This window comes from Macrotis lagotis, chromosome 2 (assembly GCF_037893015.1).
Source record: "Macrotis lagotis isolate mMagLag1 chromosome 2, bilby.v1.9.chrom.fasta, whole genome shotgun sequence".
NCBI lineage: Eukaryota > Metazoa > Chordata > Mammalia > Peramelemorphia > Peramelidae > Macrotis > Macrotis lagotis.
This window is the reverse complement of record NC_133659.1, coordinates 63,150,946-63,170,260: the sequence shown is the minus strand read 5'-3', so window position 1 is coordinate 63,170,260 and position 19,315 is coordinate 63,150,946. Positions and strand designations below refer to the sequence as shown.

Here is a 19,315-nt window from a genome sequence, read left to right as displayed (position 1 = left end):
AGATCCTTTGCTATAAGGACAATTAGCCAGGTTGGGGAAATGATATACTACTCTGTATTTCCATTCACTAATCACTGTATCTTATCTTAATTTCTCTAAAATTTTATCTAACTCCTAAACTTTATTTTTTGTGCTTAGCTTTATTTAGGATTGATAAGGGAAAATTGAAGCCCCCCCAATTAATTAGTTTTATTTTGCACCTTTTTTTTGTAATTTGATTCTTTTTAGTTTTATATTACCTTCTTGCAGGAAATTTTTAATGATTTCTTGAAAAACATCATATCCAGGGCAGCTAGGTGGTATAGAAGGGATAGAGCACTGGCCCTGGGGTCAGGAGGACCTGAGTTCAAATTTGACCTCAGACACTTAATAGTTGCCTAGCTGTGTGACCTTTAAGCAAGTCACTTAACCCATTGGCTTAAATAAATAAAATTTTGAAAAAAGAAAACTATGATATCCAAAGTTCAGTTTTAGTCATAGATTTCAAATAATCTGGTGATATCTCTTTGTTCTATTTTTTTATATGAGATATCTTATAATTTATTTTCTCATCCTTTTGAATTTAAGAATTCTTTGTCTCCCAGAACAATTAAATTTCCATTTGATCCATTTTGATTTTTAGGCAGTTAGAGTTAGATTTACTTAAGAAGCTGCTAAACTATTGACTTTTTTATCTATTTTTCTACTCCATAGTTCTCCTTTCTTTAAATCTTTTTTAACAAGCCTATGAACAAGCTTTTTTTCTTTGATTATAAGTATTTTTGAATTATTCTTCTCTTATGGGCCTTTTAACATCTATATCCCTGGTATCAAAAATGTCCCTTTTTCATTCATTTGTTCATTCATTCAGCTAGCTAGCCAGCTAATACTTTGTAATTCTATTGTTGATGAGCCAACAAGAGTTGAGTTCTAGGTATTCATTACTCTGGGAATCAAGTTGAGAACCTTTCATTTACCTTGGATGTATATATGAATTAAAGCTTTTTCTTCATGACATAAAGAAGTTCCACTCTTCTTGTGACCAGCTTTAGTTCAAGTTTTTTCCCTTTGGATGATGAGAAAGAGGAAGAAAAGGCCCCCTCCTTAAGGGGTTAACCCAAGGGTGTCTTCCCCTGGTCAGAAAGCCCTACTTGAGGCCTTTTCCTTCAGGGGAAGAAGTGAGAGATTAACGTCTTTTTTTCTTTTATTTTTTTTAAATCAAATGTCAGCTTGTAGGAGAATTTTCTTCTTCGAGTTTAGGTTTGTTTCTTCCTGAAGCTTTGGCATCTCTGGCTCAGTTTAGTGGCTGAGAGAGTTCTTCCTTCCTGGGAGAGGGCAGTGGAGGCTCTCAGAATCCAGTCCATCCCTATCTCATTTCTTCTGGAGGAAAATTCCTCCCTAGGGGATCTGAAGTCTTTTACCTTCAAACCCCAGGGGAGAATCTGATGCTTATTTACTGCCTGTCTAAGGAGGGAGTTGTTTAGCAATTGGGTCCATTAACTGTGAGACTGAGCTGGTATTGTTGCTTTATATTGTGCCATTTTGTTCTCCAGTTCCCTGTTTTTATCATGCTGTCATAGAATAAGTTGTTTTGGTTGTCCTCACTCCATGCTGAAGCAGTTCATACAAGTCTATCAGATTGTTTTGAAACTATCCCTTGGTTGTCTCTTAGAGCATAGTAATATTCTATTATATTCATATACTATGGCTTTTTTTAGTCATTTACCCAATTAATAGGCAGCACTTTAATTTCCAGATATTTCCTGCCACAAAAATATCTACTACAAATATTGTGCATGAGTCTTTGATTTGGGGCAGCATAACCTAGAATTGGATCAGAATGTATTCAGTTTAGAAACTTTAGGAAGATAGTTTCAAATTGCTTTTTGATACTTTCTGGAACTTATTGCAAACTGACATAGTCAGACCTAAACTTTGGAAAAATCACCTTGACAGCTTAGTGGAGGATGAATTTGAGTTGGAAAGATTTGAGGAAGTGGAAGCAATGAATTCCTTTTTTGAGGAATTTGGCTGAGGAAGGGGAGCTTTAAAGTGATAGATAATAGGAAAAGAGTTATAAGGTTGACAGAGACACGTATTTGTAGATATTATGGAAATATATAGAATTATTTCTATGGAAATATATAGTTAATAGAAGGATTGCACTGCTGCATTGAGGGTCTGATTGAAATTAGATAACATTAATGTTTTTCTTGAGTTGAATGGCTTCCTCCAGTTCAATTCACTTGAATAGGACCAGAGGAGGTAAAACTGAATTCTTATCTGGGCTAAGTCCAACTATGTCACATAATATTTATGTGAACTTTTGTCTGAAGTTATGTGACCTTTCCATTTATTCATCTATAAAATAGATTGCACTAGATGGCTTCTGGAATCTCATTCCAGCTCTATTAAATGACTTATGATCTTGTCAACCTAACTTCAGTTTTTGTATCTACAGATAATGACAGATATTTTCCTTTCAGTTACTCCATTTAGACTTCTTTTGAATTTTAGATTTGAAGGAAGCTAACAGTTGCTCCCCTTCTCTGAAGTTCTGTTGACTGTAGACCAACAGAAGTCTTCTATCAAACCTCCAAATATTTCTTCTTTAGTCTTCTTACTTTTTTTTAAATCCTGCAGTTGCTTCCTTCAGATGATAATAGTAGACATTAATATAGTGCTTTAAATATTTTTAACATATCTGATTTTTTCTTATAGGTAGCCTGATAAAGTAGGTACTTATAAGTATTCTCTCCATTTTATAGATGAGGCATATGAAATTGAGAAAAATTAAATGACATCCTTATGGGCACATAGCTTTTAAGGTCAGAGGCAGGATTTGGAGTTAGGTCTGAACTCACTTCAGATCCATCACACACTTAGTGGTTTAGGATCTCATTCTTGGGTTTTCTTTGTAGGCTTAGATTTACTTAAAGTAGATCCCTGGTTTGATGGTTTACTCTGCCCCTTGGAGTGACCTTTGAGATTTTCTCCTTGTCTCCTTAGACTGCAGTTAGGTCCTGTTGTCTCTCTGACCCACATTGCTCCTACTACATTTTCTAACAGTTTGATTTCTCCCTTCTGTCTTTAAGTATGTCACTCTATGGAACATCACTTATCCAGTATTCTTGTGATTTCCACTTAATTAGCAGACCTGAGATATAATAGACACATTCTTGGACCAAAAATCAGCAATATTTTCCATTATCCCAGCTATTTTTCTCTATTCCCCTTCATATCATCAGGTTGATGTAATGGCTTACATCTCTTTGTGAAATTATTTCCTTAAGATACAGGTTCACAATAGGAAAAAATTCCAGATGTAGTAAAACAATAATATATAATATCTCTCTCAATTCAACCTATTCTCTCCCCATGACTGTTAAAGAGTTGCATGTGGTAGTATCTGATTAAAAAAAAAACACAACTGTGATATCTTTAAATATCAAATGTAATAGATGAGCTTCAGATTCTTCTAAGTAATTATATTTTAGAAAGGACAATTTTTTTTTAGTTTTTGCAAGGCAAATGGAGTTAAGTGGCTTGCCCAAGGCCACACAGCTAGGTAATAAGTGTCTGAGGCTGGATTTGAACCCAGGTACTCCTGACTCCAGGGCCGGTGCTCTATCCACTGCGCCACCTAGTCGCCCCAACAACTATTTTTTGATGTAACATGAATCTTCAAAGAGATGAATCATGTCCTTTTATTGATATTTCATAAATATGTGGAAGGATGAAGGGCATGGAATAGCTAGAACACTTTTCAGAACACATCTTCAGATTTAGTAAGCTTCATCTATCCAAGTTTCTGTATATTGAAAGGATGTGTCTGGTTTAGAATGAGAACACTGAAGGGACATGTGGTTGAAATTCCCAGACTAAGGAATAATGTTTAATAACATTACATAAACATACATAATACTCCTTCCTCCATCATGACTACTCTGTTATAAAATAATGCCATTATTTTAAAATGATTTAAAACTTTTAAGCCAGAGATTTTCCCATTGCCATTTTCTTAATGCAAAATACTTTTCCAGAAGTACTACTTTAATGAGGAGGTTTCCCCGTAAATTTTTTTAGTGTCTAGGTAACCTGCCATATGTTTTGTTCTTAATTGAGTCAGTCTTTTCCTGAATCCTAGATGTGGGGGGTAAAATGCATCATCTGTATTACTTCAGAGATTATAGATTATCTATCCCTTTAGAATCGCTAATTCTACTTTATGGATATAGACATACATAATAGCTGAACTTACTCAACAAATACAAATACTCAACCTTTCACATACTTAGCCCAACCCTGTAGGGGGAATTTAGTGTAGTCACTTTTCTTGCACAAGTCTAAATTTAAATCCAAACATTTTTGAACTACTTCACAGTTCCACCAGACATTCTTATTTTTTGTCTTTCCATAGCCCCTGTCATTTTCTGTTTTGCTTTTTTTCCATGTTTGATAATTTGCATATAATGAAATTAAATCTCAAAACTTTAATATTCACTTTTCTTTTTAAAATTCTATTTTTATTCTAAAATTAAGAAATCCCCCAAATGGCATTTCCATATACATGGCAGAAGAGAAACAGTTATATGTTAAAACAAGAATCTTTTGTTTACAGCTTTCTGTAAAAATTTCAAGATATTAACTGTTTCTATTTGAACTTCTTTCTGTTCTCTTCTCTAAATTTAAAGAAAAAAAACGTCAGTAACTTCTTTTTTCTTTTTTTTTTTTTGACTGGGGAGTCCGATCACTAGTTTTCTTTTCCCTCAAATCATCTTAAAATAGATCAAGAAAAGGGGCAGCTAGGTGGCGCAGTGGATAGAGCACTGGCCCTGGAGTCAGGAGTACCTGAGTTCAAATTCAACCTCAGACACTTAATAATTACCTAGCCGTGTGGCCTTGGGCAAGTCACTTAACCTAAAAATAAATAAATAAATCAAGAAAAATATATTCTTTGTCATTCCTTGTAACCCATAAGCATTATTCAGCAAAAAAAAAAAAAATACGCATTTACCATGCCCTAAAACATATACCTAATTATCTATTTTGCCCTCTTTGTCACAAGTTGAGTAACTTTCTTCTCACTGGTCTACTGAAATCATAGATGATGTCTGTTGATCAGAATTCTTATGTCTTTCAAAGTTGTTTTTTATAATCTTGTTCTAAAATTTCTCTACTTGTTCTGCTCACTTCATTCTTTATACCATTTTTGGTTTAGGGTTATTTAGAAATACTCCTTTTCTTATAATTTTTAAAAAATATTTTTAATTCATATTGCATATCCATTTCGAAATTATTGTGGTCCATGGTAATAAGATGTTGGGCCAAACAAACAAAAAAGGAGTTTTACCCCATGTAACACTTATATTCTTAGATTTATAAACACTGAACTACTATTTTTACTTTTGTTTCTTATCTGTTGATTTATTTTCTGTTTTTTTAATTCATATCAAATAATTTTGATGACTGCTGCTTTAAAATGGAATTTCAATTCTGGTAATATCATGTTTGTTCTTCTAAATGAATTTTATGATTTTTTTGTTTGTATACTGATAACCCCTTGATAATTTGATTTTTGTATATCCTAAAATCTATAAATCAGTTTAGTGCTATTTAAAAAAATTAGTAATTTTTTTAGATTTTTTTTTTAGATTTTTCAAGGCAGTGGGGGTTAAGTGGCTTGCCCAAGGCCATATGGCTAGGTAATTATCAAGTGTCTTAGGTCGGATTTGAACCCAAGTACTCCTGACTCCAGGGCCAGTGCTCTATCCACTGTACCACCTAGCCACCCCCCAAATTAGTAATTTTTGTTGCTCTTTTTGTATCCTGAATTCTTATAACTCTCAATTGTTTGTTTCTTTTTTGATTGATTTCTCTGGGATATTTTCTATGTACACCATCAAACCATATCATTTGTACCTTGGCATAATTTTGTTTCCTCTTTGCAATGTGCATACCTTTAATTTTATTTTTTGACTTACTACCATAGCTAGCATTTTATAAAGTCAATTCAAATAATAATTGGGATTGCATTCCTATTTTACCATTTTATCTATTAGGAAAGCTTTAATTCTTCACCTTTGCAAACAATACTGTATTTTGGTTTAATAATATGCTTCTGGTCATATTAAGAAAAGGTTCTTCCGTGGTATATGTAAATCTTAAATGAGTAATACTTTGTCAAAAAAAATTTTTAATCTATTGAAACAATTTTTATTATATGTTATATGGTTACCTATGCTAATTGTTTTTCCTATTGTCAAACTATTTGTTTGCCTCCATTATATGAATTCAGCTTAGTCATGGTGAATTTTTCTGTTTCATATATCTTATTTAAAATTTTTTCATCAAGACACTGAACTGTTTTCTTTTTCTTCTTTATCCCACTCTGGTTTGAGTATTGGGACCATATAAATTTTTTTATTTTGGTAAAATATTTCCTGTCTTCATTTTTGAGGAGAATTTTATAGTATAGTATACTATACTTATACTATGCAAATGAATTAATAGGATTCATTTCTAAGTACATATATCCCTTTTGCAAGCCACTGTGGTGTGTGTGTTTTCCTTTTGGAGATTGAGTAAAAATTTTGATTTCTTATTTTGGTTTGATATTTTATATTATTGTTCATCAATTTTCTTTGAATTTTCATTTCTGCTTTCACATAATTTTGTATGTAGTTTCTAATAAAATTAATTTTTCTTGAAATATTTACTATTTTTACTTTTTCTCCTAATTTTTTTTCTGTTCTACATTTTATTCCCTGTATTCTTTAAGCAATTGATTTTGTCTTTGCCTTAATTGCTATAAATCTGACAATGTGAGTTTTTTGTTTGTTGTTGTTGTTGTTGTTGTTGTTGTCAAGAGAAAGTCTTCAAAGTGAGTTTAACTGACAAATTCAAAGGTGTTAATGGTTACATTGAAAATTTAAGAATATATTCTGGTGATCCAGTATGAGCTTGCTTCAGAACCACTCCCAATTCATTTCCACTTTCACTCACTTTGAAGATTTCTCCTCCTTCTTGGCAACAACAGCAGCAAAAATAAACAAAAAAAAAAACCTCACTTCATCAGAGTTACCACATTTAAACAATAATCCTGCACTATTCTGATTTTTTTTATGGGAATTGAATGGATTTTTTCCCTTATTGCCTGGAAGATTTATTCTTTGATAACATAGTTCTGTAATTTGAGTACAGTTTTTCATTGGTATTTAATCTTGAGGTTCCATTTTGTTAGTGCCCTGTGAATCCCCTCAATTTTTAAAACTGCCATCTACTTCTAATTCTTCTGTGTAATTTTCTGTATGATTTTTTTAAGCTTGGTGTTCAATTTTCTTTATCTTTTTTCTGAAAGAAATATGATCTTTGGCTTCTTTTCACATCCTATATTCAATTCAAGTTAGTATTTTCATTTTATAGAATTCTGTTCCTTTTAATGTTTTTATTTTATTGCAACATTTTTCCTGTCAGTTGAATTTTTTGCATTTCAAATTCTGTCATTTTCCTTTTTCAAATACTCTGTCTTTAATGTCTCTACTCTCGCTCAATTTATGAGTTTTAATTTACATTTTTATTTCTCCTACATATCACTCAATTGTTTGAACTTATGAACTTTTCTAGGGCTTGAGGAGTTAATGGATTAGCATGATTTAAAGGGGGGGGGCTTGCAGAATTTGCTATTCAATCTTCATTTTCCTTCAGTGATTATGATTGTTTCCCTTGTAAGGTATTTACTCAATAAGCTATACCATTTCTGTGAATTTTCATTTCTCCGTTTTCAGCAAACCTTTGTCTCCCTTAATCCTTCTTCTGAATTTTCCTTGGTATCCTTGCTGAAATTCAACTTTGGTGTGCATCCTTTGCCTTCAGAAGAACAACCTATTCTAGAGACTCAAGGAGCCCCGCAGTTGGAGCCTGCCGGGGGGGCGGGGCAAAGGACCCAGACTGGACTTGTTCAGCCCACCTTCTGTGGCTGCCTGCATCCCCTCTACCTGCAGGGGGCTCTAGATGAGCCTCAGGGCTTGTGGAGTGGGCATGACTATGCATATTCTTTATTGGGGTTACTTCTTTTTTCCCCCAATAGGGGGAACACATATAAAAAGATGAAAAAGCCACACACCACATGCATGATAATTGGAAAAGAAAAGGAAAATGAGTTTCAAAAGTGTTCTGCAGTGAGAATGTTTTTTCAATTCTTTTTTCATTTCTTGGCTGCTGCCTTCCCATTTTAATTCTCCAGACTTTCCCTTTTCTTGCCTCCCAGCTGGCCTCAATCTTGGGCCTCAACTCCTTCAACTCCCTCAACCAGAATAGTATCTACAGGTACATTAGAATGACTGAGTGGGTACGGCTGTGGCCCACGGCTTCCACCCTTGAGATGGGGTTGGGTATCTAGCTCCAAGGGGTTTCCACCCGCCCGGGCAGCAGGGTCTCCTTAGGAAACCATAGAAAAAAATTAACTCCAAAATTCAAGTACCACAATCTAATAAGAGATAAGAAGCAAATAATTATTGTCAATCCTTAAATTTTACTGGGGTCATGTTCCTAGAAGTGGCACAGAAATAAAAAAGCATAAGTGTTGGTATTTCAAATCTTTTGAGTCGTGGGCTCAGCTTCCATGATCACCAGAAACTAATCTTTTGCTAGGGATTGCTGAAAATATACTTTTCTGTTTACAATTCTTTAGAACAAAACATAAATTCTGTTAACATGTACTTTTCCTAACACAGTAATCATGAAATAACCCATAAACTGTAGTATACAAAATAAAATTGATTAATAATGTGCAAGATATTTTTTCTTACCAGCAGTTGTCTAGAATTCTGTTACCTTTTGTGGAAACAACTCAATTTAAAAGCAAAACAAAACACTGATTTCAGACAGTATTTACGTTTTATGACACTTGAAGTCTATAGTACCACAAATACTGTTTAGCAAATAAATTTCTTAAAAATAAAACATTTTTAACCTGAATCTTGCCTTGCATTGTCAGATGGCAATATAAGGGAGTGGAACAGCTGCTGTAGCTCCCTTGGGTGCCCTCTGAAAACCAAGGGAGAGGTTGCAAGCTGGGGGTGGTGGTAATAATTGCAACATCAGACAGATCTACAGGGGACTCTTTTTGCAGGGTAGGGGTAGGGAGACAGTCAGGTGCCCATAAGGATGCTTACCAGTTGTTCCACAAACTGCATGCATTGCACCTCTCCTTTTTTCTCTACTGGCATAGTTGTGAATGTGTTCTTGTTCCTAACATGAATGTGAAAATGAGGTTATTAATAAGATTATGCTAATTCTTGAAGGTGTGGAAGTTGATGCATATTAGCAGACTGTCTCCAGAATAAATAGCAAATAAAGAGGGAATGCACTGGTCTTAAGATGGGCTTGGGGGGAGGGCGGTTAGGTGGTGCAGTGGTTAGAACACCATCCCTGGAGTCAGGAGTACCTGAGTTCAGATCCGGCCTCAGACACATAATAATTACCAAGCTGTGTGGCCTTGGGCAAGCCACTTAACCCCCATCACCTTGCAAAAAAATTAAAAAAAGAAACTCAAAAAAAAGGGGCTTGGAAAGGTTTTCTGTAGAAGATGGGCTAGTACTTGGGACTCCAGGGAAGCCAGGTAGGCCAGAGGTAGAGCCAAGAGAAAGTCCTGTTCAAGGAACAACCACGAAAACAGTGTCCCAGGTTGAAGAAGACTGGAAGCATTATGGGAAGCAGCATCTCCAGAAACTTACACACATAAAAGTATCCACAGGATCAATATCAAAATAATAGGATAGTATGTATGGAATTGAAGGGGGCCTTGAAGACCTTAAATATGAAGAAAACATAGGCTTGGAGAGGTTTGGTTATATGCTTATGGTCATAGAGCTAGTAAGTATCAAGGGTGGGATTTGAACACAGATCTTTCCAAACTCTGCTATATTACATTGTTTTTCTAATGTGACCTAATCTCAGAAGGATCTCTCTGCTAGAAGTTGAGGTAAATCAAGACAGGCTTCCTATTCAGGTTATTATTCCAAGAATATTTAGCTTCATGGAATGGAAGTGGAATTAATGTGTTAAGCCCATATGTATCCCAAGTATATATTAAATTGTTGTGCCAGATAATGAACATGAAAATTTCGTGTGATTTATAATCAGTATTAATATATTAATTTAACTTTTCAGGAAGGTTAAAGGAGGAAGCATTGATGTACACCCATCAGAGAAGGCACTAATTGTTCAATATGAAGTGGAAGCTACCATTCTTGGAGAGATGGGGGATCCCATGCTGGGAGAACGGAAGGAATGTCAAAAAATGTGAGTTTTTTTCCACAGGTTTGTACATATTCTTAGCTTTGAACACTTTGTAAACACTCATAACTTATTCTTTAAATTTTAAGAGAATCTTATTGGTGATCACATTTGCTTCTTTTCTTGCTCTTTCATTTTGATAAATTATTGATAATACTGGACATCCTCCAGAGAACAGTCAGTGTGGATATTTTTCAGTAAGGCTCCTGGCTGAAGTTCACTGTCCAGCTCATCTACAGAGGCTGCTCTGAGCTGGAGGTCCACAAGCAGTTACTGTACCAGACTGGAAGGGAAAGGAAAGCCCAGCCAGAGGAGCACGTCAGCCTAGAGAAGAGAAAAGGAGGCCATGGAAAGTTGGTTGGACCCTCCTCTATTTAGATGACAAGGATTGGGGGGGGGGCAAGGGGGAAGGGGTGCATCTTCCCAACAGACAACCCTGGTAGGGATTTCAGGTCCCCTGGTCTACTGACAGCCAGTCAAAGGATGTTCTCCAGTTTAACTGGACAGGAAGCACCCATGCCAGGATTTGAAGCCATTTTCTCTGACACCAGAGCAGTCTTCCTTCCCAACTGGTCACAGATGGGTCTGTTGGGTGCTGGGCCATAGAGACAGAACAACAAACCAGTCCTGCCCTCACAGAGCTTGCATTCCGTTGTTGGGGCAGGAGGATCATACAGATTTAAAAATAAACAGAGCAGATATTCATACGGATGTGATCATTTGAGAAAGCCAAAGTAGGAAACACCAAGGAACCACCAAGGAAAGACTTCATAGAGGAAGGAGCACATGGCTGGGTGGGGAGATGGGTGGCCCCGGGGCTTGGCAATGCCGGGCCAGAAGATGGGTCTAGTTCAGGTGATGTTTGGCCAGTTGGGCCAGAAGGTGATGTGTGTGAGACTGAGGTTGTGCCCTGGGCCAGGAGAGAACTGTTAAAGCTTTTTGAGATGGGGCCACATGTTGGTTGGATTTATGTTTGGAAAGATTGTTTTGGCACCTGAATGGAAGAGAATAAATTAAAAAGAGGAGAGACTGGACACTGGAAGCCAGAACTGAAGAGGCTGCTTTCAGTGACTCCAGGCTTTTCTCTGAAACAAAATCCTATCTTTTTAATATCTTACTGAGTTTTGGTTTTTCATGGTATTCTGTATGGCTACAATCTCAAAATACCACGATATCTGGGAATGAGAATTACAGATTACTCAGTACACAGTGGTGTTTTACTAGGTTCCAACATATTAATGTTTGTGAATTGTTGACACTAGATGATACAAAAACTATTATAAAAATTAACTATATCTCCATGCTTACAGAAACAGTTTTGCTTTTGTCTTTGTATTTCCAGTGCTTAACACATTGTATGGCATGTAGTAGGTACTTAATAAATAAGTTCTTATTGAATTGAATTAAAGAAATGTCTGAGATGAAACGGAACTGGTATGGTTTGCATTCCTCAAGATCAGGGGCTCACAGGCTGACAGTCCAGGTACGCCTTGGTAGTCGGGTGATAGCAAAAAATCCAGCAAAAGGCCCTGATATCTTGGGAGGAGGAGCTGGGGTACTTAAAGGAATCCACGTCTAAGAGCTGCAGAGGATGAAAAAGTATGAGAGTGGCTTCCTCAGTGGGAATACTGCCCATGATCAGGAGACCGCTGCCCCAGCCAGATGTGTATTATCTCTTAAGGACTTTTCCAAATGTCTTCTCAGTGATTTTTTTCCTTCTCCTAAAAGCCCTTCTGCTTATTTTCAACTAATTTCCCCTCAGTTTTTGCCTTCCTTAAAAAAAAAAAAAGATTATTCCCTAAGATTTTCAGTGACCATTCTTTTTCATTCCAGGTTGTCCAAATTGTATTTCAATATTTCATTGTAATTTCTTCCAGTACATCTCATGGATGGCTAGTCTTTAAAAAAAAAATTTTTAGAAAGATTTTATTGAATTGAATTTTGCAATTTTTCCCCTAATCTTGCTTCCCTCCTCCCCAAAGGCAGTTTCTTAGTCTTTACATTGTTTCCATGGTATGCATTGATCTAAATTGAATGTGATGAGAAAGAAATCATATCCTTAAAGAAGAAACAAAGTATGAGATGTAGCAGAATTATATAAGATAACATTTTTTTTTAAATTAAAGGTAATAAATAGTCTTTGGTCTTTGTTCAAATTCCGCAGTTCTTTCTCAGGATAGAGATGACATTCTTCATCACAGATAGCCCAAAATTGTGCCTGACTGTTACCCTGTTGGTATGAGCAAGTCCATTAAGGTTGATCACCACCCCCATGTTGCTGTTAGGGTGTACAGTGTTCTTCTGGTTCTGCTCATCTCGCTCAGCATCAGTTCATGGAAATCCTTCCAGGCTTCCCTGAATTCCCAATGAATAGATAGTTTTAATACTTCCATTTGTATTTTCATTGGAGGCATGTGAAAAAAATCCAAACAAACATTATCTAAACAAAATTATAAACATGTGTGAATGTAACTATTTTACATAAATGTGCTTATGAATATATTAATATATTGCTTGTTATCATGGTATCTGAATTGAAAAATTCTTTCTTACAGAATTCGTCTGAAGAGTCTCAATGCTAACACTGATATCACTTCCTTGGCTCGGAAAGTGGTTGAGGAATGTAAACTCATTCATCCCTCAAAACTGAATGAAGTAGAACAGCTGTTATACTACTTACAGAACCGGCGTGATGCCTTGTCAGGGAAAGGTAAGCGAAATAGTCATTGACCCTTGTTCAAGGCCAGCAGAAGAGGATTGTAACCCCATCTCTGGTGATCTTTCATATCTTATGTTTCCTAGATTTTACTCCTTTTTTGTATATACAGAAATACAATGAGGAAATTGCATGTCATTTTGATTCAGGAATAATTAATGGACTTAAAATTTAAGAACCTTTAAAAAAATTTTAAGATTATCAAAGGGTTTACTTTTTTCAAATGTTATGCAGAAAAGCACAAACTATTGCCTTATCCTTTACCTCTACTATTCCATTATGCTTAACCTCCCCAAGCAAAAGAAAACATTGAAGACCCTAACAAATAAATATTCAGAATAGTTATTCAAAATAACCCAACTCATGATTTTCTGTACTTTATTCTTTCATTAATTAAAAGGTCACAAACATGTTAATGGTATGTCATCTCGTGTTGATTATTGGTATTTATGCCATTTTACACTTTAATCAGCTATACTCATTATTGTTCCATTTCTAGGCATGTTGAAAATTAATAGGATTTATAAATATTCAAACCTCATTTTTACTGAATTCAAAAAAATTTAAAAGTCTTTTATAAGCTAACTTTACAATGAAAAACATTCTAGCTCCCTTCCTCACCCTTTTAAAATAAAAGATCTTCCTACTTAAGATAAACTTTGCCTCTCATCCAATAGCTTCCTTCTCAACATCCATAAAAGTAATGACCCTTGGCATATTCATTTGGTGTTCAGGATGTTCAGTGATTACCTTATTTCTAAAAACTTTTAATTATTGAAATTATATGCATGTGTAAAATATTATTTTTGGTTGTTTTCTCATCAGAAGTTTTCTTTCTAAAACATTTGTTCATGTAAAATAAAATGTCCTGTTAAAAATACCTTTCTTTCCTATGGTTAATAGGTACCTCTCTTGGTATCTAGCTAGTAAAATTTAAAAAACTTTATAGGCTATTTTTTGTTTCTTTAATTGATTTTTTTTAAATTTATTTTGGGGGGTGAGGAAGCAGGGATTCTGCATATTTCCAGTTAATACTGAATATTCTTAGTGTCATGATTGTGGAAGTTTTCTTAACAATGTGCTTTTTACATGTGATTAGAACATTTTTACTTTGAGTTCAAGGCAAATTCACTTCTCATACTATTTCAAAAAAGCATTTTAAACTTATTACAGACATAATTTGGTGTGTATGTGTTCTCAGTCAAGATGATATTCAGGAAGCAGACAATAAAAAAACAGTAAAATAATTTTAATTGTTACATTTTATTACTTTCAAACTTTGCAAAATAAGACATCTAAAATTTTTAGCTTGATCATTTATAAAATATTTTTCATTTTGAATCTTCAAAGTAATATTTGAATTGAACAATTATTCATCTATTTCATCTTTCTGTGCCAGTTTCCAAATCAGTGAAGTGTCAGCTCTATCAAACAGACTTGCATACCATTGCAGGAATAGGATGAGAACTTTGAACTCATTGTCCATCCTTTGATATTTGTCCTCACATGATGGTCTTTGGCATGTAGTAGCTTCAAGAATTGAGAAACTGAAGGGATGGGGACTGTTGGGTAGAAATGGATATAAACTATGAAGAAAGTCAAGAATTGGGTAGAAGAGCTTCAACAATACAGAATGCCTTCTATATTGTTTTATGTTTCCATTTCAAAGCCCTTCTGTCTCACCTCAGTATTTTCCAACAGACATAACCTATTTTACAAGAAGTCTAATTAGGATTGGTACAACTTCTGTAAAATATTCAGTAAAAGCTTGTATAAATTAGATACTGAGAGGAGAGAGTATGGACAGACACTGGAGACATCAAGAAATTCCATGCATTTCATGGTAAAAGGGATCAAAGAGCACAAATCCAAACATAGTGTCTTTCAATATGGTATTTTAATATTTGCAGGCATGCCAAAAATATTTTATTATGTTAAGTGTGAAATATATTTCATATTAAAAATACTTTATTTTTCTTAATAATTATATTTGAATGTTTTTGCCAACTTCAAACACATGAAACAGTTTCAAAAATTACTCAATATAGATACCTAATAGTTTATAATATGCCTCTAAATCTCTTCGCCTACATTTTTTATTACTCAAGTAATTCTATCATCATGGTAAAATATTCATTTGTTCACAGTTTTATTATTGTAATAAAATCATTGTTGTAACTTGGCTTGATGGGAGAGCTTCTAATCTGCATATCCAGAAAAGTATATATCCTCCTTTTGTCAAAGTAATTAAAGCCTTAATAATAACAAGGATAATAGCTAACAGAAGATGTCCTTCCTCTTTGAAAATAATAAAAGTTTTAATAATAACAAAAATAATACTAGCTAACACACTGTCTATGCGTCATTTGAGCTTCACAATTCTGTGAGGTAGGTGCCATTTTTATCACCATTGTACAATGGGGCAAATAAAGGCTAAATGATTTACCCAGGGTCAAACAGCTAGTTAAGGTAATAAATATCTGAGGTTCTATTTGAACTCTGGACTCTCTGACTCCAGGTCCAACTTTTCTGTGCATTATGGTATTTTGTAGTGACCTGGGTATTAGTAGTATAGTATAAGAGCTATAAAAAAATCCTAATTTGAATACTACCACAATAATTTATCTTAGGGTAGAAGCACAGAATCTAATTCTATACTCATTCACATTCCAAAGAACACGAAATTATTTCTAAAAACTGAAGCATCTTAAAATGGAGTCAATGCCAGAAGAGATACTCCTTGAAATTAAGTATATTTGCAACTTAGTTTTAAAATTGACCTATATTTTACTAGGTTAATTTCTTGAATTTTAAATTGAACTAGAATTTATGGATAGGGACTCTTTATTTCTATTACTTTACTTACTGATCTCTCCATGATGAGAGTTGCAGCTGCCTTGGACTAGAGGAAGGGTAGAATTTGAGTTCTCTAATAGTGCCCTGCCAACAGAAATATAGTCTAATCACCTTATTTGAAAATAACAGAGGAATGGTTGTGAAGAATTTATAGTTACTACAATGTTTATCTCCAAAACCCCATGAACTATTTTTAAGTGTGGCTATATCATCAGTTTTCTCAGTTTGTTTCCAAGCTTTGAATGTTTCATGGTTTCCTGAGAAGTTTGGAGAAGGATGAAATGTGTAGTAAGGCTTTCACAAATCACTGAAATGTCTAAAGCACTTATAACTGGAATTGATTATAGAATCAACTACTTAAATTTCTTCTGATGTAGTTAATTTTTTAGCATTCTAAATTTGTGAATTTTAGAATTAAGCATATCTGAAAGTTAGTGGATTCTGTTGACCCAAGCTTTAAACTAAAGTGGCTCAATATATGGAATTTTTTTAAGTACTTAGTAATTTAACTTGTGGTTAAAAAAAATTCAGGCCTCACTGACAGAACTTGGTAATATATGAACAATGAAAGATTTATAATTCTGGAGTAAATCTGAACTATAATAATAAGCATAATGGTTTTTAATATTAATTGCTATGCTATAAAATGTCTAGAAAACTATAGAAAAAAGCTTAAGAATGGATCAATAGACTTACCATAGTTCATTATATTTATTTAACATATTTTGGGGCAGCTAGGTGGCACAGAGCAATGGCCTTGGAGTCAGGAGGACCTGAGTTCAAATGCAGTCTCAGACACTTAATACTTACTTAACTGTGTGACCTTGGGCAAGCCATTTGACCCTTTTGCTTTGCAAAAAAAAGTAATAAATATAAAATAAATTTTGAAATTTTTATTATTGTTCATCCTTCATTTTTGAAGAGCACCAGTGACATCATGGGTAATGATTTGACTTGTGTATAAATTAGATTTAAGTGAGGTCATCAAAGTCCAGTGGCAGGACAAGTCAAGATGGCTGGCAATGGCCAGTATGCAGTGGATGACCCTGGCATCTCTGATGCTTGACCAAGCTCTTAAGTGCTCCATAGAACCTGCTTCAACTGCCTTTGGAACAAATTGTTCTCATCCCCCCATTTTACCAGGCAAAGCCTTCACATGCTTAAGATAGACACTCCCCTAACTCACAAATGACCTATTGGTTACCCTCAGCCTGGTTTAACTTGTCTGCTGAACTGGTCACCAGGCAATGGCCATTACACATGCCACAGCTTCTTGGAACCACAGGTGAGGGTTGGGTGGATGTGGACACCAAAGGTGGATAAGCAACCCTTACACTGGAGGTGCTAATCCTTATGAACCCCCACAACATGATTTTATTTTGAGTATTCATGTGGTTCTATTTGTTGCTTCTGTTGCATAGAAGTGAGTCTGGATTCTTAAAGGAAGTCCCAACTCTGGCAAAGACTGCTTTACTGGGAAGCATTCAGTTTGCTCTGGCAACAGTAGGATAGACTCCTTGAGGACAAGCCTAGTTATGTTCAGAGAAACTAGGCTTCCATCGATTAACAACTTAGAAACATGAAACAAAGAAAAACACAAAATGGTCCTCAGTGCTCTGTGACCCCCCCCATCTGTTTTTCACTGATTGTAGAATAAAAAGGGGATGGAGAACTTTCTTCACAAATGAATGAAAATAATTTTGTTACTCTTGGTATGTTGACTATAAATAAAATCAGGAGATGGAAGTTACAGCTAAATAGAATTTCTTATGTTCTCCTTGAAGAGGAAAATAAAGGAGAGAGCAGTTTTTATTATGTGTACATAGGTAATAAGAATGCATCATTTCATGCATTATCTCATAATATAGTAAATGAAAATAAAAGTTTATATGCATTTGTTTCAGGAGATGAAGAGGTAGATAAATTATATGAAGAATTGATAAGACCTAATAAGTAACACCAATATGAAGTGAATTGATCTAAAAGCTTCCTTTGGAAGTAATGAGGGAAATCAGACTACACAGAAATGTTAAGTCTATTAAAAAATGAATATTGCTTTTCAAGAAACTATTATGCAGTCCACAAAGTGGCATTATAGTGCAGAGATCTAGACCTGGAGTCAGGAAGACCTGAGTTCAAATTTTAAGTCTCACTCACTACCTGGTTGATCCTGAGCAGATCATTTAAACCACGGTTTGCTTCAAATTTCCTCTTCAGTAAAATGGAGGTGATATTAACACTTCTCACTAGGGTTGTGGTGAAGATCAAATAATAATTGTAATTATTGTAACGCACTTAGTACAATGCCTGATACCCAATAGGAAGTATATTAATGTTAACTCGTATAGGCCTTCATAAGGAAAGTCTTGGAGTGATGGTGAATGTTGAATAGTGTGACAAAAGTAAAACTTGATAATTTAAAAAGCAGGATGTGACTCATTACTGATCGTGGGAGTCATTCTGGAATCAATTGTTATGTCAGGTCATCTCCTTGTTAGAATGAAAAGCAAAATTGATACATAGAGAAAAGAATAAAAATTAGAAAAAATAAGGTACTCAATAACACTCATAACAACATGACCCAAATCATGTTTATTTTAACTAAAAAATGGGAAATGGACAGAAGGACATCGATAGTGATTATGAGAGTTTCATACAATGTTCAATTGATATAAATCAGTTTCCATAATGAGATCAAGAATGTCTACAAATGTGTGGAATTTCTCGTGATAGACAGAATAGGCAATATGGTCTAGTCAGTACTGATGTGCTTCCAAGGTAGCTAGTGTGAACATTTTGTAAAAAGTTGAGTTATTCAGGAAATACTTTACTTCATAAGCAGAGAAATATGAAAGCCTAGAATCATGTCAAAAATAGGCAAAATTAAGAAAAAGGTTGAGAAATGGGGGGATAAGGAAGGGTAAGAAGAGAATCTGTGGGAATATAAGGATAATTAAAGAGAATCTGTCTTTAAAGAGAGAAAGGAGTAATAACAGAAACAGAGCCTAATTCTGAAAAAAAAGCAGCAATATTGAAAAGAAATGGAGGAAAAATTAACTATAAACAACCATAACTTTTAATGTGAATGGATTAAATAATACAAGAAAATAAAAGATCAGTATATTGAATAGAAAAATAAACCTCAAATCTTTTGCTTATAAGAAACATAATTAAAAGGTAATGAAGATATCCAAAATAAAAATGGTGATCTGAAACAAATTTACTATACATTACATGAATTCAAAAAATAGGAGTTGTGATCATGTAAGACAAAGCAAAAACAAAAATTTACTACATAAAAAGTGACAGGGAGTCATACTATCCTTACATAAAATCTAAGCACACCAATGTCAGTATTAAACTTCTGTACTCTAAATGCCTTAGTAACTAAATTCATAAAGGTGAAATTAATTGAATTACCAAAAGACACAGGCAGGAATACAATAGTGGCAAAATTGAAAAAAG

The 19,315-nt window shown here is 34.5% G+C and overlaps 1 protein-coding gene across 4 annotated transcripts in view; it reads left to right on the top strand.

Annotated features, from left to right (window-relative positions):
* The window catches only part of KIFAP3 (kinesin associated protein 3), a 208,934-nt gene that overhangs the window by 34,567 nt on the left and 155,052 nt on the right, over nt 1-19,315 (top strand). For all 4 annotated transcript variants that reach the window (XM_074221981.1, XM_074221979.1, XM_074221978.1 and 1 more), the window contains 2 exons: nt 10,153-10,284; nt 12,834-12,988. In XM_074221981.1, the coding sequence (XP_074078082.1) occupies nt 10,241-10,284; nt 12,834-12,988 (199 nt within the window). In that variant the 5' untranslated portion in view covers nt 10,153-10,240. The remainder of the gene's footprint in view (nt 1-10,152; nt 10,285-12,833; nt 12,989-19,315) is intronic.